Source organism: Muntiacus reevesi, chromosome 6, assembly GCF_963930625.1.
Source record: "Muntiacus reevesi chromosome 6, mMunRee1.1, whole genome shotgun sequence".
NCBI classification, from domain to species: Eukaryota; Metazoa; Chordata; class Mammalia; order Artiodactyla; family Cervidae; genus Muntiacus; species Muntiacus reevesi.
Genome location: NC_089254.1, coordinates 72,955,167 through 72,976,620, shown reverse-complemented (window position 1 = coordinate 72,976,620; position 21,454 = coordinate 72,955,167). Strand labels below are relative to the sequence as shown.

At 46.7% G+C, this 21,454-nt stretch overlaps 1 protein-coding gene across 1 annotated transcript in view; it reads right to left on the bottom strand.

Moving 5' to 3' along the window:
* Positions 1 to 21,069, bottom strand: part of NUDCD3 (NudC domain containing 3) — a 69,219-nt gene extending 48,150 nt beyond the window's left edge. Inside the window, exons 1-2 of the mRNA XM_065938636.1 lie at positions 20,612 to 21,069; positions 14,615 to 14,925 (exon numbers count right to left, since the gene is read on the bottom strand). Coding sequence (XP_065794708.1) covers positions 14,615 to 14,925; positions 20,612 to 20,803 — 503 coding nt within the window. The 5' untranslated portion in view covers positions 20,804 to 21,069. The remainder of the gene's footprint in view (positions 1 to 14,614; positions 14,926 to 20,611) is intronic.
* Positions 21,070 to 21,454: the final 385 nt, after the last annotated feature.

Here is a 21,454-nt window from a genome sequence, read left to right as displayed (position 1 = left end):
TGCAGAAAAGGATACGTGACTGACCTCAGGCAGGCTGAACCCAGAACCAGTGGCACGGTCAGAGAGGGAGCAGGACAGAAAAGGAGCCAGGGCATAGAGGGGAGTGTCCTCCCGAGAGAGGGAACGTTCTGGTAGGATCAGGGGATGAGCTGGGAATGAGCCGGGGATGGAGGCAGGCAGGGAGAGCGGGAGACAGCTCCCTGGGGAGAAGTCTGAAGTAAAACAGTGCAGAGTGTGAGGTTTGCAGGACAGAAGGAATGGAGAGAAAGCACAGTGAGTGTCAACGAGCTGGGCTGAGTGACCAGAAGCCTCAGGTGGGGAGAGAGAGAGGAGGCCACCAGTTTTGGGGAAGTATCTTACACACCTGCCTGAGTGTGCATGAGACTAAAGGGGTTGGAGAAAGGCAACGAACCGAGTAAGGGGCTTCAGGCCCCAGTCTGCGTGGAGGGGTCAAAGATGCTGAGATAGACACAGCTCTGGTCTTGCCTAAATAAGAAGGGCCAGTGTGCTGAGGGCAGGACAACAGAAGGACTACAAGTTCACCTCCTGCCCTCTTCCCAGCACATACAAAATATGAACCAAGTGGCACCAAACCCAGAGAGTGTGGGGACACGTCTGGGGACACGTAGGAAGTGGCGCGCCATCCCCGCAGAACAGCGACTGGCACAGTACAGCCGAGGCCACCCATGCCCTGCTAAACACTGCTAGAGACCAGCTGTGAATCAATGACAGACTTCACAGGCAGGGTAACTGGAGTCTGGAGCACAAAAAGGAACACAAAATCAGGAACCACCAAGCCCTGAGACAAGCCAGCTTCCCAGGATGGGAGCCACCAAATTCTACAGGGAAAGAAGCATTGCTGCGCGCCCCAGAGGGAACAGGGCACCAGGACCCCACAACAGACACGATCACCCTTCCAAGCGACAGGAGGGATACTGCACTCTAGAAAATCCATCAGCCAGCTGAGAAACTAAAACTGGTGATCACTGATATTAAAAAAAAGGAAACACAAAGGGTGAACTCCAGGAAAGTAGCTGTCTCTGGGAACACACTGCAATCGGGGTGGTCAAATGGGGCCTAAGATTTATCTATGTTTCTGAGTGTACTCTTCAGTTATCTGTGTAAATAAAAATTAATGAAAATTTTCAAAGGAACATATTTTCTGGATGAAATATATGAGAACTCAGTGCTTCTATAACAGTCCCTCAAGGGGCAGAGCATCTAGAAAGGAAAAGGCCCCATGGACTAAAAGCTGGGTTAAATCCCATGTTTCTCTATTCCAGACCGACCTCTAGGTGACAGGGACATGGCACAGACCAAGGATACACGGACGCCCCAAGAACACACCAGTCACAGAAACACATACCTCTGCTGAGACCCAAATCTGTCCTTTTTTATTCTGTGGACCAAAAACCTTATGAAAACAGACAACCCCTACTCCTAGGCTTTTGAGCTGTCTCATCTTCCTCAATGAATATGTATTACTTCTGAAGACACTCTGAGGACTTTCAGAATCTCACAGTCTGTTTGGTCACTGTTCTCTGACTCCATGAGAAACAAGGCCGACAGAACTGAGTGACTGAGAACCGCTCACACAGTGGAACACGCCAGGCGGCCGCGCCAAAGAACACACAGCACTGATGAGGCCGGTGAGGACACATTTGTAAGAGCCACTGTGTGAAAAAGCAAGGGAAGAGCAGTGTACACAGCATGCTATCATCCCTGCAAAAATTCAATCTGAAAGGCAGGATGGCGACGTGGGGGAGGCTGTGCCTGTGGGAGCAGGGGTGCATGGGAACTCTGTACTCTGCTCACTTTGCTGTGAACCTAAAACTCCTCTAAAAAATAGTCTGTTTTCTAAAAAGTAGGGGAGAGGCATAAATAAACATTACGGATCCTCACAGACTTCCTCCGTGGTGACTGGCTCATGCTTGGGGGGGAAGACACCTCTCTGCGGAAAGAACAGGAGGCAGGGTCATGATGAGAGGAGGCCTGATATTCCATGGGTCCCCTTTCTGCTGCTCAAATCTCTTTAAATATTTGCATATAGCATTTTTCAAAACATCAGTAAAAAAAATAGTTTTAAGGAAAAAGAAAGTTCTAGTGCTAGAGGGGGGCTTCCCTGGTGGCTCAGACAGTAAAGAATCTGCCTATAACGCTGGAGACCAGGGTTCAATCCCTGAATTGGGAAGATCCCCTGGAGGGGTATTCTTGCCTGGACAATCCCATGGACAGAGGAGCCTGGTGGGCTACAGTCCATGGGATCACAGCGTCAGACATGACTGAGCAACTAAGCATGAGCATCAGGGCTGGAGAGAGAAAGGGAGGCATATCTAAGTAAACACCGCAGCAGCAAAATCAAAGGTCCGCGGCCTCAAGACCACAGAGTGGGAAAGGGATCAGCACAAGGAGGCAGTCTGTAAAGAAACAACCGCTGGACCCAGGGGCACAGCCTCGACCCTGCAGCCAACTGAAGCTGCCAGCCAGGTCAAGTGAGACTCCAGCCCTGGGCCACTCTCGGCAGGGCTCTCCCCAGCATCCGTGGCAGAAACCTGAACACTGCTGTTCAAGTGAGACCTGCTCTGGTCGTGAAGAGGGCACTGTCAACCTGCCAGAGGACAGGGGCCACACCCGCGTCCACGGACCCGCGCTGTGTGGCAGCCATCCCTCTCATTCACGACCCTGGGCTCTGGGAGGTACTCCCAAGTGTCTTGCTGCTTTTGCTCTTCAGAGAGTTGGGGACTTGTTTTCCTTGGGATGGAGAACAGACTTCTTTCTGTTCTCTTATTCAGGACACAACAGAGTGGGCTGGGGTGGGCGGTCCCACAAAGCAAGTTAAGAAACCAGTTGTCATGACATCGCTTTGTGCAGCACCCATTCTGCAAAGCACGTGGGCACAAGTGTCATGGAGTCCACATGCAGGTACTGGGGTCATGGGGTCACCCCGTAGGTACCAAGGTCACAGGGCCAGCCTGTGGGCACCAGGGTCGCAGAGTCAGCAGCACTGCCTTCAGAAACAAGAAGCCAGAAAAGACCTGGAAGTTTGTTCTTCTGGGAGAACATGAGCATTTGAAATGACATTTCTTACTTTATTCAGCTTTCCCCAGGGACGCCCAGAAAATGCTCAAGTGTTTTTAGGTCACAGCTAGTCCTACCTACCCACTTACTGTGACACTCTGGCAGCAGCAGAACAGAAAGCTCCCAGGGAGCGAGCCTGCCTGCCCGGGGATGCTAGCGGGGGTGGAGTGGCTGCCCGAGGCACAGGGCTTTCTTTGCAGGGGCCGGGGGACCAGCACTTCCTGCTGACTTGCCCCACAGAAAAGATTCTGTCTAAGCACCTGGGGGCTCATGGAAGCCTGAGGGGCACTGACTCGGTCCCCCTCACCAGCCCCCACGCTGCTCTTAGTGCGAGTCACACTCGATCCCACTCCACTCCACCCCACAGAAGAACTGGCCAAGGAAGGCAGAAAGGTTATGCCGGAGGAGGGCAGTAGTTCCTTCCAACTCCACACATGACAATGCCACCCACAGCCCAGCGTGGGGCTTGCTGTCGGAAGCAGAACGTACTTACAGAACAGGGACTGCTCATTTAGCTGGGGACAGTAAAGCGCCCACTCCTCCCTCCCTGCCTCCCTCCAGAGCCAAGCAGCTCAGGAAGGAGGAGGCGTCGAAGGTGCTGCCCCTGCACCAGCCGGGCAGAGGCCCCACCGGGTCTGGCGCTGCTGAACCCCACGTGCCCCAGATCCTGAAACAAACCTACACATGCATTCACTCCACAAACACTTGCTGGGTGAAAGAATCCAACTGAGCCCTCCGCCTGAACTAACATTCTCATTTCACTGTCTCTCTTCATCCTCACAACAACCCTTCAAGCTGAGAATCATCACCCCTATCTGACATATGGGAAAACTGAGGCCCGAAGGCCAGACAGCTTAACAAGGTCTGAGCTGGCATCTGAATGCAGGGTTTCTGACTCCCAAGATGCACACTCTTAATCCATACCATGAGTTTTTTTATAAAGGGGGAGGGGGCGGGGGGGGGGGGGTGCGGAGAAGAACACTGGAAGTGAAAAGTTGGGCAGGATAGTTTCAGAGGTAAAGAAACCGGGAAACGGGCATAAACCAGGCCTGGTAGCCAGGACACCAGCAGTGACAATACACCTGGTGCCCAGAGGCTCAATTTCAGACCATTCCCCAATCAAAACCCAAGGCCCAGGACTTCCCTGGTGGTCCAGTGGTTAAGACTTCACGTTCTAATTTAGGGCGAGTGGGTTCAATTCCTGGTTGGGGAACTAAGTTCCCACAGGTGGCATGGCAAAAAAAAAAAAAAAAAATGCAAAAAACAAACCCCGAGGCCTCTTGGAGAAAAAACTGACTTCACAAAAGGATGGCATGGAACATCCAGCGGCGCAGGCATGAAGAGAAGTGCTCAGAAAATGATGTGAAGGTGTCAAAAGGGTAAGTCCATCTGACGGGCTTCCTGAGCAACAACACAAGACGTGGGGGTCATAACTACAGAGTCAACATCCGGAAGGCACTCCAACACACAGAAACAAGTGCATGAATGAATGCGTGAGTGGAGGAGGAAGAAAAGTCATTCCTAGCAATAAAATCCCAACTAATAAATGTGGAAAGAAGGATATAAATGGGAAATCGCAACTTGGCAGACACCACAGCAGTAACAGTTTCAGGAGAGAATAATCAATGGTTGCTAAGATTAGTGGGCAATGTATGAGAAGAAGGAGTTTCAAAGTATCTCTTGCACAAGACACTTATTAATTACAAAGGGGAAAATAGTAACTCTTTAGCAGCAGGAAAAAAAGGTCTCACTGACACCCCTTAGCTGGTCAAAAGGAAACATTAGACAAAAACCACACTGAGAGACATTCTACCAAGCAAAAAAAAAAAAAAAAAGAAGAAGTCAGTTCTCTTTAACAGTGTCAAGGTCAGGAGAGACAAGACTAAGAAACTGTGCCAGAGAGCAGAGACTGAGGAGACGTGCCCCTGATGCAGTGACGACAACAAATGCAATTCTGGCCAGGGAGAAAGGACCCTAGTGGAACAATGGGTGAAACTGGAACAAGGTCTTCAGATGTGCTCACAGCAGCCCCTGGTTACAGGAGATACAAACATCTGGCATGCTGACAGAAGGATCTATGGGATTCTTTGCATGGTTTTTTCAACTTTTCTTTTTTTGGCAGGTCTTAATCATCTAAAACAGAAAGTTTTTTTTAAAGACCACAAAATAAATAGACCTTGAGAGTTATATGCAAAAGCACATGCTGCCCCTTGTTTAGCTAAGAAACAACTGATCCCATTCCACCACATCATCGAGACCGGGACGGGGACTTGACCCTCAAGAGAAACTCAGAATCCAAGCTCACAACCAACCAGACACACAGGATTCAAAGCTGAGTCATCCGAGATGACCTATTCCAGGGCATCTCCAAGCGAACTTGGAGGTGGAGCCCTATGTCAGCCAAACTGCTGAGCCCCCACCTGTCATACATGGTGGCCTTCCCAGAAGGATTTCTCTTACCCAGAGAAGGAGAGATTCCCTGGCTTAGGAGAAAGAGACTAAAAACTCGGGCCTGCTTCAGCCTCCTTGCAGTACAGCCTACAAGAGCCCAAGGCCCGCTCTGACCAGGGCTCTGCACGCCCAGTCCCAGGGCCTGTCCCTCAAGTGTTCTTCAGCAGCAGGAAAGCTAAGTGCCTGGCCTCTCCGTACAGAGACAGGGACTCAGGGCTCCTTGGTCACACAGGACTCAACCAGGGAGTTTACAGAACACTGAGTTGCCATAAAAGAAGACAGGGATGAACAGAACATAGACAGATGTGAAAGCTCTATGAAAATTTTCATAATTCTATGAAAATTCAAGAAAAGCTGAATGTTACTCGATAATGGAATTTATTTAGATATGTTAAAATTCAGAAGTTTATCACTTTTGAACATGACTTTTAATATGAGTCACTCATTCACTAGGCTGGTTACTACGCGCCAGCTATGTGCCAGGGACGTTGCAGGCACTGGACACATGGTGGACAGGATAAATAGAGCCAAGGTGCACACAGTAACAGAAAGCTGGGCTCCGTCCCTCCATCACTTTCTGCCAACTGCCCTTCTCCTGGTTTCCCTGGTGAGAAAACTAACACAGGGGGGTAAAGACATAAAAAAGGCAGTTTACATGGGGACACGCATGGGAGCCGCCACCAGGGGCCAGAGACAAGGGTCTGAGCCAGAAGCCAGAGAAGCTCTTGCCCAGGGAGAGCCAACCACAGAAACAGACCAGGGGAGAGGTCAGGAGTGCGTCCCAAAGGAAAGGAGGGACGACCGACGAGAGCGGCCAAGGATGCGCAGGATGGAGCAGAGAGCACGCAAAGGGTGCAGCAGCAGCGAATGCGCCATGTGAGGGTGCAGCACGTAACACCCTCGTGACAGGGCACTCGTGGTTGCCCTGCCATGGCCTGCACCCCCTGATCACACACCCCACTCTCCTGACCCCGAGACAGACACCCGCTCACCTCATGTACAGCGCCCCAGCTCTCACTCCTTGGACCTCTTCTCCATCTACATTCACTGCCTCATCCAGTCTGAGATCCCATCCAGTCAGTGGCTTCAGACCCATTCATATACTGATGCTTTTCAAACTCCCAACTCCAGTCCCGCCTACATTCCACCCTCTGAGTTCCAGGCCCAAGATCACCAGGGTCCTCAGACTTCACCTACATCACTCACGGACATCATGCACAGGACGGCAGCCAAAGCCTAACCTGTCACCCTCAGCACTAGCCATCCCCTACCCCGTCCCCTCGAGCAAATGTCAGCTCCACCCTTCCAGGTGCTCAGAGCAACAAATTTTAAGGGAGAGAAAAAAGTGAATTTACAAAAACATTTAAAATTTATATATTACTAAACACAGTTGTCACTGAAACACTATAATAAAACTAAAGAGTTTATATTTCTAGAAAATCAACTGAGATGCCATTACAAAACAGTGAGAGAATTCAGTATCAGTGCACAGGACTTACTGAATAAAAACATTAAAATTCTACAGAAGAACATAAAACAAGACGTGAATAAACAAAATATACCCAGTTCTTAGACAGAAAGACTCAATAAGGTAAAGCCATCATTTCTCTCTAATTCCAAACACATATTTAATGTATTACCAATGAAAATTTCAACAAATTTTTCACATGGAAAAATTTACCAGAAAAGTCTGTGGGCAAGGGATTAAACCAAGTATTAAAATGTGTCACAATAAAGCCATGGTAAATAAAACAGCTCGATACTAACAAACAAATAGAACAAATGGTTTAGTGTTTATAAATAAATGGAACAGAAGAGGAAAAAACACATTTTAAATAAAACCGACAGAGCAAAGGTAAGAGCAGTTAAGAAATGTGTTAGGGCTGCTGGTTGGCACCTGGAGTTGGGTCAGGTACGCACCATCAGACAATCTGGCAGAGACAGAACAAACTGTTACAACCTCTCTGAGACCACTCTAGCAATATCCATCAAAATTACACACTTCATACCCTCTGACCCAGTAATTCCTGTTCTGGGAATTCCTCTAACAGATTTTCACACACATGTTCCAAGAAACATGTACAGGTACAGCACATTCACTGCAGCATCATTTGTCATGGTGGTAGACTGGAAACAACGTAACTACACTCCCTGTGGAGACTCACTAAATAATGACACTAGCCACAGGGTAGAATACTTTGGGATGGCTGAAAGGCTGTAGTCAAGTCTGACCCTTAGCTACAGGCAGACTCACCCAGAATGCTTCTGAAAATTCTGACACATGGTGGCACCCAGGCTGGTTAAATTCGATCTCAAGGGGTGGGTCCAAGAATCAGCATCTTAAAAGTCCCATAGTTGGGAAGACAGTGACAATGCATATCAAGATAAAGGGCACCTGGCAACAGGAAGACTCAGTCCTTGTCAGCTGCTCAGGAATGTAATTAAAAGTCCACACAGCATATCATAAATAACAGGGAAAATATAAATCAATATGAAAAATAAAAAGCTTACAAGGCAGAAAAATTTTACATCTAGTGAGATGGATGAACCTAGAGTCTGTAATACAAAATGAAGTAAGTTAGAAAGAGAAAAACAAATATTATATATAAATGCATATATATGGAATCTAGAAAGATGATACTGATGAAACTATTTGTACAGCAATAGAGACAGACATAGAGAAGAGACTTGTGGACACAGCAGGGGGAGAGGACTGGACAAATTGAGACAGTAGCTGAAACATAAAGATTTCCATAGGTAAAGTAGATAGCCACTGGGAATTTGCTGTATGATGCAGGGATCCCACCCCGATGCTCTGTGACAACCTAGAGGGGTGGGATGGGGTGGGAGGTTAGGAGGGAGGGGTATACCTATGGCTGATTCATGTTGATGTACGGCAGAAACCAACAACACCAGTTATTTAATTATTTAATTATCCTCCAATTAAAAATAAAGTCAAAAGGTTTTTACAAAAGTATGGACAATGGCTGCCTTTAGGAAGAACTCATTTTCAGTACACACATAACTTCCAAAAGTGTTTACCCTAAATCCAACTGCTAATTTACTCTACTACATAAAAATCAGCGAGTGGGAAACTCAGCATATCAACAACCTGATTTTTTATTTTAAAACAAATAAATTTTGAGAATATAAAAGCAGAGGGTCAACTATAAGCAATATGTGGTTGGAGCCTTTAATTTATAGATTTAAACTTTTTAAAAAATTATGACATTATGAAAACCTGGAAGTTTAAACACTGGTTGAAAACATTTACAGATGAAATGATGAGGTAAAACTTACTTCTAAATAACACAGGAGGGGGAGAAATGGCCGGGTGCCAGAGTTGGCAATGAATACATGCAGATCCATGACATTCTTCCGTCTTCTCCCCTTTGTACTTAAATTCAACTTAATACATTTTTCACAAGGTGCATATACTTTTTTTTCAACAGAAAAAAAAAAAAAAGCAAGCATAAAAAGTTATACTTCTTTAGTGCTACCAAAAAATGCTCAAATAGAAAGCAACTGTGTTACTTTTGAAAAGTATCTCTCAGACAGTTCTGGTAATAGCTGTTTTCTTTTTTTTCTTAACACAACAAAGGGAACATCTGGGCCCCAAAGCACACTGGGTACTGCTTCAATTCCCCGTGACTCTGGCGTTCCCTGCTAACTATGGTTTCAAGCAAAGCACTCCACACTGCTCTCTCCATTCCCCGTCGGTGGAAAGGAAGAACGTCAGGCTCTGGCATCTTGAAGTGCACATTCCCGGGGCAGGGGGGGAGCTCCCTGGGGGAGTCTCACCGGCCCCCTGCTTCCCCACACACTCATGTTCACTCTCACAGGCTAGGACACCAGGTCATTTTTATGATACGGCTTCAGTATCCAATAAACTTAAGTCACTGCTGTAAGATATACAGGCTAACCTCTTCTAAATGAAGCCTAGAAGCTAGAAATGAATCTCAAAATGAAAACAGGAATATAATGTTTCTAGAGGAAAAAAAAATACTTCTAGCAAACAACCTATATCATATTTTCTTGACTTGCAATTTAAATCAAACCCTTGAGGCCTCTTACACCTGAGGTTCCTTAGAGAAGGGGCAGTTTCAGGTTGAATCACTGGGTGGGAAAGCAGCTTCTATACTGGATGAGACTGAAAACAGACCCTGAGGCAGGCGGGCCCAGCACAGCCCCAGTGAGGTCGGAGAGTTGTGTCTATGGGGAAAGCAGGCAGACATCCCTGGACCTCTGGCTTTCCACTTACTATTCTCAAAATGCATGTTTACAGCCAACACCATCATCTGAGCAAAAGAACCTCTTGGACACACAACACTCAACAGCACACACAACATGAAATCAAAATCAGCAAAAGAGATGCAGGAAATGTTCAGCATACAATGTTCAGCAAAACAGAAGCCAAGTGTAAGACAACTATATTATAAGCATACTGTGTGTGTGTGTGTTCAAACACACGCATGCACATGTTTATATGCATAGGAAAAAATTATAGGAATATCCCATAAAATTAAGGGAAAATGGTAGGATGTTTTCTTGTCTTTATACCCTTATCTTTGTTATCCAAATAGCCTACATTGATTATAATGAAGAAGAAAACAGTCTGTGCTTGTTTAAGTAAAGAAAAGCAATACCGAGAACAGTACCTACTTGAGGGCTCACTACGTGCAGGACTCCTGCTCATCAGGTCTTACACACTGACCTCAGTCAATCTTCACCATAAGCCAACAGGGTGGGTACTTGGGGTGGCATTCCGGTATGTCCACGCGACTCTATCAAAGTGCCTCCTGCAGTGGGCACCTGAAAAAGCAGGGGCCAACAAAGGAAGGACCCTGTTTAGAGACAAACCCAGGAAGCCGGCTCTCAGGAAGCGTGACTGCACGCAGACAGGATGCCCCGGCAGAAAACTTCACCTTTCTGCTCTTGTGACAGCCCATGCAGAGGTGCCCTCTGCATCTCTAAGGCAGAGATGTCACAGGACATGGGTGAGCAGAACCAAAGGAGAGGCACTAAGGAATGAACTCAGCATGCAACAGACACTCACCTAACAAGGAGCTAGGACCTGAGACAGGCTGAATAAGTCTCTGCCCAACGCTGAAAGATGTGAGAACTAGTCATAAACAAATGGTAAGATGAAACACACACTCAAAGGAGACGTGGTTACCTGTGGCAGGCAGCAGAAGAGAAGTGCTGGAAGACCTTGCTGAGTGAACAAAAGCACTGCAGAACGTGCTCTGCTTGGGGCAAATGCACCAGGTGTGATGAAGATGAAACATCTGCTAAGGATACTATTGGAAATCTGAAACTTCTCTTCCAAATTACACCATCCCCTTCCCAAGAAGCATCTGAATCCCTGGAATAACTGAACACAAAGGCCATGCCACCCAAAGTAAGAGAAGCACTGAGCAGCATTCTAACACACCCTTTTTGTACCAGGACTTTACCAGACAGGTCAACCCATCAAGTAGTTCCATGACACCCCCTTCTCTTCTGTCTGCTTCCCTGTGCAGGAAGATGGGTAGCTCGGGAGGGACTCAGGAATTCTGTATTTGCTACTGAAAAAAATCCATGTATAGGTGAACCTGCGCAGTTCAAGGTTGTATTGTGGAAGGGCCAATAATGCTTTTTTTCCTTTTTCTCCTTTTAAAAAAATTCTGTTCGTGCTTTTATAAAGACAAAAGCCAGAGGTAGCACAGCCTTTCAGACATCTTTGTCAGCACTCCAGCACCAGCAAGTGTGGTTATCACTGTTTTGCCTACAGCGACACCTGCAGATCCAGAGCGAAACTGCAGGGCCTACAGCCACCGAAGTGGGACCAGACACAGAGATGGGATCAAAGACGCAAACCCCACCAGCCGCTCTGAGAGGTGTCTGATGTAGCGATTAGGATGTTGATGCTACTGGTCTTGCATCCCTCTCTCCTCCCACAGGAACAGTAACGTCATAAGCATTTCTGAAAGTCTCCCAGTAGGAAAGTCCTTTGAGCACAGTTCGCTGGGTCAAGTACAATAGAAACACTGGGACTCTAAGCAGAACTTTTTACAGTATCTTCACTTCAGACAACTCATACTGGGAAGCTCCTCTGCAGAAAGCAAGCATGTTCTCAAAGCTATCTTGTATGGACAACAAAATCTGTGTGCCCAAATGCTCTCTTCTCTAAGGGATAAAACTGGGCACCTTAAGCACTGAGGTGGCATGTGGATTTATGTGTTAAAATCTGTACCTTATTTTATGTATATGCAAACTTTAACACATGGTTGGCAGGGCCTAGGTTAGGGACAAATTGACTCCAAAGAATGATTTGCCTGTAGACTGAGAAGTTGCCATCACCACTACCCAATATTGGCCAGAACCACTAGCAAATGGGTAGCAAGAAGGAGGAATCAGAAATCAGTCATCTCAAACTGGAAATCAAACTCTAGGCAACTGGTTTTTGGACAGGGTGCCCAGGAAAGGCAGTGCCTCTGTGTGGCTACCTAAACAGTAACTGTCCTAGGTTATTTAATTACAAGAATCCCCAGATCTACAGGGGCTTCCTTGATGGCTCAGATGGTAAAGAATCTGCCCGCAAAGCAGGAGACCTGGGTCCGATCCCTGGGTTGAGAAGATCCCCTGGAGAAGGGAACAGCTACCCACTCAGTATTGTGGCCTGGAGAATTCCATGGACAGAGGAGCCTGGCAGGTTCATGGGGTCACAAAGAGTCGGACACCACTGAGAGACTTTCACTTTCTTTCACTTTCCAGATCTACAGTTCACAGGATAAGTGATTCGGGCACTGACTGGAGGGACTTGGGGGACAAGGATGGCTTTCATGTTCCATTTCAGATCTGCCCCAGCACTGCCTTTCAGATAGAGTTAGAGATCTGGACCACAATTTCTTATTTTGTTCATAGAAAATCAGCAAGTACCTGAAGGCCAAGAAGGTTCAGTCCCTGGAACCACTAAGCCTGCTGCAGCACCAGTCTAAGGTTTTCTGGAACACACCCAAGTCTTCAGTCTATACTTACACCAGTGTAGGATTCACAAAACCAACGCTAATACTAACCCAGAACTAACCCAGAACCTTGGTCTAAGAAAAGGGTCTCTGCAAAACAACAAGGCAGCTATTCTAATCTATTAATCATGAGTCAAAAACAAGCCTCTCTTTTAACAGAATTTTTAGACATTATAAAAAGAATGCAAAAAAATTAGTAAAACACAGTATACAACTCATTGTAGAAAAATTAGAAAATATAGTAAGGAAGAACAAAGGTAATGAAAACCACTCACAATTCCACTCATAATGTATTTCCTTCCAGGCGTTTCTCACACAAACAGTTAACGCCCCTTGAACACATGCTGGTTATGGGCACTGATCCTCCATGCAATCGACCTCAGACTTTCAGACTGCTGTCTTGCCCCAATCTGTCTCCACAAAATTCATTTTCCCCAGAAGAGGTCAGAGGCAGAGTGCGAGGAGAGAAAAGAATTGAAGGGAAGTTAAGTTAGAAGGGATGAGGCAGGAAAGGGCAGGGAGCAGTCCTATTAAAGAGGAAGAAAGCAGATTTGCCTGAAAACAGAAACTGGCCAGGGGCAGTGTGCTCTTTCAGACACTGCCTCAGCTCACACACTAGGAGGTATCAGCTCTTCTCACCCAAACGGGGGCAGGGAAGCACCAGAAGGCAGAATCTCTGAAAAGTGAAGACAAGTACCAACACAGGGCCTGACTGAAGCCCTACCACTCAGTAGCTGTATGGTCCTTGGTTCGTTCAATAGTCACGACAGCCAGTGAGGCAGGTGCTTAATCACCACCTTTGCGTTGCAAAGGTGAAAACTGAGACACAGAAAAGTGACCCTGCTTGCCAAAGGTAATGCATTTACTAAATGGCAGACTCGGGGGGAACTCTGGATCCACAGTCCGCCGAATCAGACAACCTCTTCACGCATCCCTTAGACGAAGAGGATAGTAGGCCCGCGTCTCAGCAGTTACTTCTGCAGGGGAAGAACAGAATCAAGACTCTGAGGAGAAACTTCCACACGGATAAGCAGGTCTCATGGGAAAGCAAACTCTATGAGTCCAGTGCTCTAACTCTGGCTCAAGCTCTCAGCTGGCTGTATGACTGTGGGCAGATTACTACCTTACCTTACAGAGGAAAAAAAGGAAGAAGACTGAACTAGTTGACCTATAGCTTTCAAAATAGGCAAATAATACACAACTCAATAACAAAAAAAAACAAACAACCCAAACAAAAAATGGGCAGGAGACCTAAACAGACATTTCTCCAAAGAAGACATACAGATGGCCTATAGGCACATGAAAAGATGATCAAATCACTATTAGACAAATGCAAATCAAAACTACAATGAGGTATTCACCTCACACTGGTCAGAATGACCATCACTAAAAAACCTACAAATAATAAATGCTGGAGAGGATGTAGAGAAAAGGTCAGCCTCCTACACTGTTGGTGAAAATGTAAATTGGTACAGCCACTATGGAGGTTCCCTAAAAAAGTAAAAATAGAGTTACCACAAAATCTAGCAATACCACTCCTATATCCAGAGAATATTCTAATCTGAAAAGACATATGTACCCCAGTTTACAACAGCCAATACATGATAGCAATGCAAATGTCCATCAACAGATGAGTGGATAAAGATGTGATACACTCACATACACACACACACACAAAATGGAATGCTACTGGGCTATTAAGAAAAAAAAGAAGGAAATAATGCCATCTGCAGCAACATGGACAGACCCAGGGATTATCATACCAAGTGAAGTAAGTCAGACAGAAAAAAAAAAATATCATATGATATCACTTATACGTGAAATCTAAAAAAGATACAAATGAACTTATACACAGAGCAGGCGCAGACCCACAGACACAGAAAACAAACTTACAGTTAACAAAGAGAGGAGAAGATAAGTTATAAGGTTAAATTACCAGACGCATACTACTATGTATAAAACAGATAAGCACCAAGATCCGACTGTATGGCACAAGGAACTATATTCAATGTCTCGTAATAAACCATGATGAGGGGAGAGAAAAAGAAAAGAAAGAAGCAGCAAGTAGAAATCCTTACTTGGGAAGAGATGGTGGTTCCCTGGGGACTTGAGCAGCACCAGCATCTGCTCCCGGCGGCTCTGCCTCCCCAGAGCTGATAGCCACTTCCTGCACGGCGCCCTGTGGGCCTGGGGGCTCCTGAGGCCCACCTGAGTCTGCGGTGGAGTCTACCTCCACCTCCTGAACCGGGGCCAGGACTGGCCCCTGCTCCGCTGTGGCAGCTGCCGCCGCCGTGGCCTCCTCTTCTTCCTTCCTCCTGATTTCCTCCTCTAGGTCTTTTCTCCTCTTTTCGTCATCCTGACGGGCCATGTGGTCGAAACTTTTGAATACCTAAAATCAAACAGCAATTCAGTGTTGAGTTCATCTGCCAGTACTGTATCACACATTCTGTAGAAATACAGCAAAATCTGGTTTAAAAAAAAAAAAAAAAGGAATGAAAAAGCAATAGATAAGAAAATGTTCCCACTGGCAAAATGGAAATGCACTTCAGCTTCACCAAAAGCCACTATGAAAACAATCTTTAACAGGGGAATTCCAAAATCAATGAAAAAGTGAAACTTTTACAAGCCAAGGCTCACAATATTTATACACCTATGAGCCCAACATTTACGTCAAAAGGATGCGTAACCAAATGGTCTCCTCTGTCATTACTTCTACAGCCCCAGAGTCTTGTTCCAAATGCAAAGAACCCACTGTCCTGGTGCTGAGAGCTATAAAGGCACCAACAACTCAGATGCAAAAAGGGAAGATGGAGAATAAGCTGAATTTCAATCCACAATACAGGCCGGCTCGATGGACTGCTGCTATCTTCCTACACTGCATGGGAGGAGGGGCAATGCAGGTCTTACCCTGGGAATTCAAAAGACGTTCGCAATGTGCCTACAACCTGCCAGGAGCACCAAAATCCAAGGACAGCTCCCACCCTGGAAGAACTCAATTTTCTGGCATGTGGATCAGTCATTAATCTTCCCTGGGACCCAGTCACACCCAAAAAAGTGCTGCAACTCTCCATCCAACAAGTGCACAGGAAAATGACATTTTGCATGCACTATACAAGGGTGAACAGACCCAGAAATGACAAGTCTGACAGGAGAGGCTGTGATAAATACATGTGATGCCATCGGAACGCGGGTGCAAATGAGCATTCTGGCAAGAGAGAGCTAAGGACATCTCTTAGAAGAAGGGGGTCTGAATCAGACCTTGAATGAAAGGTATCTCTTCCAGAGGAATGACAGGAGGAAATGTCACAGCGCCAAGAGGTGGGCTCATCAAGAAATATCTCTTACGGCAGCTGGAGACAGAAAAGCCAGAAGATCCACCTTGAAAAGTAGGTGGGAGGAGACCCTAACATTCAATCCAGCAAACGTGCTCCTTGGTATTTACGCAAAGAACTTGAAAACATGTACCAACAAAAACCTGTACACAGATGTATATAGCAACTTTATTCATAATAGCCAACCTGGAAGCAACCAAGATATCCTTCAATAAATGATGGGATAAACAAACTGGTACATCCAGACAATGGAATATTATTCTGCCATAAAAAGAAATGAGCTATCAGCCATGAAGAGACATGGAGGTTATTTAAATGCATATTAGTAAAAGAAGCCAATCTGAAAATGCTACATAATGTATGATTCCAACTCTATGATACTATGGAAAAGGTAAAAATTTAGAGGCAATAAAAAGACCAGTGGTTGCCAGAGGTTGAGGGGAGAAAGGAATGAACAGATAAGACTACACAGGATTTTTTAGGGCAGTGAAAATACTGTGTGATGTCATAATGAGGGATACATGTCATCATACATTTGTCCAAACCCCATAAAGTGAACAACACTAAGAGTGACCTCCAAAGTAAAGTCTGGGTTTGGGTGACTATGATGTGTCAATGCAGGTCCATCCATGTAAGAAATGCACCACTCTGGTGGGGGATACTGACAACAGGGGAAGCTGTGGGGGTGGGGGTAGCAGGGAGTAAATGGGAAATCTCTGTACTTTCCCCTCAATTTTGTTCTGAGCCTGAAATTACTCTAAAAAGTAGTCTTAACAAAATAAAAGTGTTTTAAAGTGTGTAGGAGTCAGTTTCCAAAGGGTTAGAATGCAGACAGGGGCTAAATAACTGCTGTGTGCACTGGGCAAGAAGACAGAACAAGAGAAATTACAATGTCAGTGTTTTTATAAACATTCTCTCACAACACTCAGGAAAATGCTGTTAGGAAGATAGCACTGATATTTCAAAGATGAGGGAAAACTAACCTCAGAGGGTAACTTGCCCAAGATCCTGCCAATGAAAGAAGAAAGCAAAAAATTATACAGGAAGCACACTAAACACTGAAAGGAAATGTAGGCAGAGGAAGGCAAGGGAAATCCTAAGGTTAAAAACTAGAAACAGTACCTATCTCTGCTTCTCCAGAGAACCTGAGGCCCTGACTCACTCCTCTCACACCCATGTCAATGACACCAGACACCAGACCCACTGCCCTCAGAGCCATTCATCTTCCTGACACACCACATCTTCATCTTAACTCCAGAAAAGAAGTAACAGCAAGGGCTCTCTCCTAACACTGGGGACCTCCCTTGGACCCCAGCCTCATACTCCTGATGACACTGTGGCCCCCAATGCCCTTGCTTACTCAGCACCCCCGCCTCCTCTAAGATGACACCTGCTTCACCTCTCACATCGCCGCTGACTTCAGCACTCATTTCAGAATCCTAGATTGCGGAGCTGGAAGACATGTCCCTGACCTCCAGTCAACCTTCTCAACTGACAGAGGACAGTGATTCTCCCAAGACGTCCCAAAAAGCTCAGGGAGGAGCAAAAAGAGCTAGCTTTCCTGACTCTCATGGGGAGGTGGGGTGGGGGGGGGGGGCTAACCTTTTAAACAGGGTTCCCAAACTGAACTCCAGAATAAACACAGGTTCAACTGAAATGAACAAAATGTCAGTCTAAATTACTGTTTGCTTAAAATATACTAATAAATAAGGGAGTGGAATACAATTTCCACATGCACCTTTCCTGCTGAAGGTCCTTCAAACTGTACAGCCAGGCTGTGCAAGCCCTTAGAACTGGGAGGAAAAGCTGAAGAAGGTTTAAACCACACAAACATCCCATACCTCAAAATATCAGGGGAAAACAGGTGTTCCAGAATGAAGCACTACAATACTCCCATCCAAACTCTCTCTGCCTGAGTTCTGAAGAGACCCCCAAGCACCCCACTGCCCAATGCCTCTGTGAATAAAAGAACAGCTCCCCAGGATTTACCCTACTACTCAACAGCTCCCCAGGATTTATCTACTCAACTGCCTAGTCAAGGCTATGGTTTCTCCAGTGGTCATGTAAGGATGTGAGAGTTGGACTATAAAGAAAGCTGAGCGCCAAAGAATTGATGCTTTTGAACTAGGGTGTTAGAGAAGACTCTTGAGAGTCCCTTGGACTGCAAGGAGATCCAACCAGTTCATCCTAGAGGAGATCAGTCCTGGGTGTTCACTGGAAGGACTGATGTTGAAGCTGAAACTCCAATACTTTGGCCACCTGATGCAAAGAGCTGACTCATTTGAGAAGACCCTGATGCTGGGAAAGATTGAGGGTAGGAGGAGAAGGGGATGACAGAGGATGAGATGATTGTGGCATCACCAACTTAATGGACTTGGTTTTGGGTGGACTCCAGGAGTTGGTGATGGACAGGGAGGCCTGGCGTGCTGCAGTTCATGGGGTCACAAAGAGTCAGACACGACTGAGTGACTGAACTGAACTGAACTCAACCAAAATAACCAGGGGATATCTGCTCTTTTAAAGTTCCTTGAGCAATGCTGATGACTGAGAACCACTTTCAGAAAACACTACACTCCTCTTAACTACCTGCCAGAAATTGTCCCTCTTGGTTTCCATGGAATTTACTGCCCTGCCCACTTCCCTCCATCCCCCTCCCACTCCCACAGCCTCTTGCTTCTCCAATTCCTTCTCTGGGGTTCTTACCTCCAAAGGCACCTTCTCTCTGCCCTGCCCACTTCCCTCCATCCCCCTCCCACTCCCACAGCCTCTAGCTTCTCCAATTCCTTCTCTGGGGTTCTTACCTCCAAAGGCACCTTCTCTCTGCCCTGCTCCTCCACCTTCAGCTCCTCTCCTTTAAACCACTCAGATTCTTCTACCTCCCGTGAGCTTCAGTCCCACAATTCAACAGCCTATGGACAGAGACTTCTGTCTGCAATCTCCAATTCAACTTGTCTAAAACTAAGCTTCTTCCCCTAAATTCAGGTGACAGTTCAGTGAATGCATTACCATTATTACTGTGCCCTGGTCTGAAATCTTGGGTCACCTCTGGCCCATCCCACCCCTCTCTTTGCCTTGTTCCCCACCTCCACTTTACTAAACTGTTCACCAAGTGTTAACCTTTGAGAGTGTCTAAAACATAGTAGGTGTCTTACATACTGTTACCCTTACATACTGTTACCAGATTCATTACCTCTGTCAGTTCACCTGTAAAACAAGGAGAAAGATCAACCTTTTCGGTTGTTAGGAACAAATGACAACCTCGATAAAAAATTACATAACAATTAGTACATACTAGGTGCTCAGTAAATGTTCCTTTCTTTTTTCTGCAAAAGATCACCCTAGATGAAAGTGTTGCCACTCTACAATGGACTGGTTAAATAATAGAACAGAAAAATATGGAATCGGAAAAATGAAGTTTTGAGCTATAGCTCTATGATGAGTTTGGTCAAATCAAACCACCTGATCTGCTGAACTGGCACCCTCATCTGCCACATAAAATTCAACCTTATCTATTTCACAAGCTTCCGTGAAATTATTAATTTGCCAAAGGATTTGCTAAAAACCATCTCTGACACACAGCTCTCTGATCACTTGGATGGTACTTAACCACTACAAGGATGAGCAACAGCCTTAAGTTTTCAACTGAATACCAACCTCACTCCTCATTTGACCATATTATCTCCGGTAGTTATTCAAACATTTTAAGCTTTTGTTTCTTCATGCAGGCACTAAGGAAAGTAATATCGGACCAACCTGAAGCTAGTAGCAAGACTTCACGAGATGAACCTTTTGAAATCACTTCATAAACTGTACAGTGCTAGACGACAGTGAGAGGTATCACTAGAATTTCTACCTTCTCAGGTTCCTGGCTCAATGCTTGACTAAGTAGGCTCTTTCGATCCCATCAAAATTCCACCTCCTCTACAAAACTTGTCTTCATTTCCAAAAGATCATTTCTATTCCTTTCCTTCCAATGGTTCTGTCAGATAACAGGCAAAGGTCCCTGTTACTGTATTTCATCTCTTTAAATATAGCGTAAGTGTCCCAAGCAGAGAAACCATTATTTAACCATCCGCATAACCAGTGTATCTCCAATGCCTGCGGTGGCTGAATGTGTGAACTCTTGCTTATTACATTTCAAATACCCCGTCAAGTTCAGTGAATGATAGCCTCCAACATAAGCTTAACCTGGGATGCACAGTTATACGCTCATATGTAAACTTATTAAGTAGTATTATACTATGACTGTCTTTGACGTGAAAAGTCACATTTCAAATAAAAGAACCACACCCATCACACAGCCTCCCCCTCGTCCAGCAGTCGTAGTTCTGGGGTGTGCAGGTGTCCGTGCTACAGCCGCCCATTCCCCAGCCTAGCCTGCATTGTTTTCATTCACTGACTGGCCGGCCCTGTCACTCGAAGAGTTACGCGCTGCTGGAGGTGACCGGGGTCCTGAGCTTCTAGTATCCAAATGCACCCTATCGGACCAGGCTGCTCTAGAGCCGGCACCTCTCACAGGAGTAAACTGATACCAGACCAGCATCTCCGCAGAAGCCGCGGCCGCAGGAGGCGGGTCCGGGGAAGCGCCAGAGCATGAACTGAGGTCGGCAGCGAAAGAAGCGGTGGGCTCGCAGGAGCCTGAGCTCCCAGAGGGTCGGGGACTACCGGAGCGGGCTTGCGGGGGTCGGGGCTCCCACGATCTTCCCCCACCTCACCCCAAGCTTCCCGCCCGCCGCGCGTTACCTGCAGCACCAGCGCCTGCGCGGCCCCCGGGGGAAAGCCCATGCGGTCCGACGGGTGGCGCAGCAGGCGGTAGAAGTCCGTTTTGCGGTAGAGGAAGCCGAAGAGCACACGCAGAAAGTCCTGAACGTTGCCCACGTGCTGCAAGATGCCCAGCAGGGCCTGATCGTACAGCTCGGCCGCCCCAGGCTCCATGGCGTCGCCGGCCGGAGGAAAGCTCACTCACTGCGGGCGCGGCCCGGACGCCGGCCTAAGGCCACTTCCGGTGCTCTGCAGTAACGGCCCGGCCGCTGGCGCGCCCGGGAAACTTCCGGTCCGCGTTTGTTCGCCCCCGCGGTGGAGCTGGGCTGGACTGCGCCGGAGCCGACTGGACCCGGGCACCTCCCCTACTGCCCCCGGGCTTCTGGGGCGGTCTCGCAGAGGAGCAGAAGTGGGCCCCCGAAGAGCAAAAGGGCCCGGGGCTGCGGCATTGAGGGCGCCTAGTGGCCATGTTGGAAACTGGCGGAAGAGTTGTAGCGCCGACAACAACTGTTACGTGAGCCATGCTGTTGTCACGTGGTTTGTGGGCTGTGTTCCAGACTGGACGTCCTGAAACAAGGCGGGACAGCGAGAACCTTTTGCTTGCGAGTCCAAAGAGGAAAATGCGACCTTTTTGTTGGTGTGTTTCCCGTTACTAACGTAGTCGTGGGTGAAATGCAAGGTGATATGCATAAATAAAAGAAGACAAGATTGTCAAGTGAGTGCATGTACCAGGATTAAATGGAAAGAGCTAGATGCAGAAAAGAGAATCCGGTGTGCCGTGCTGTAAAATATACATATACGTATATATATGTGTGTATAGTATAT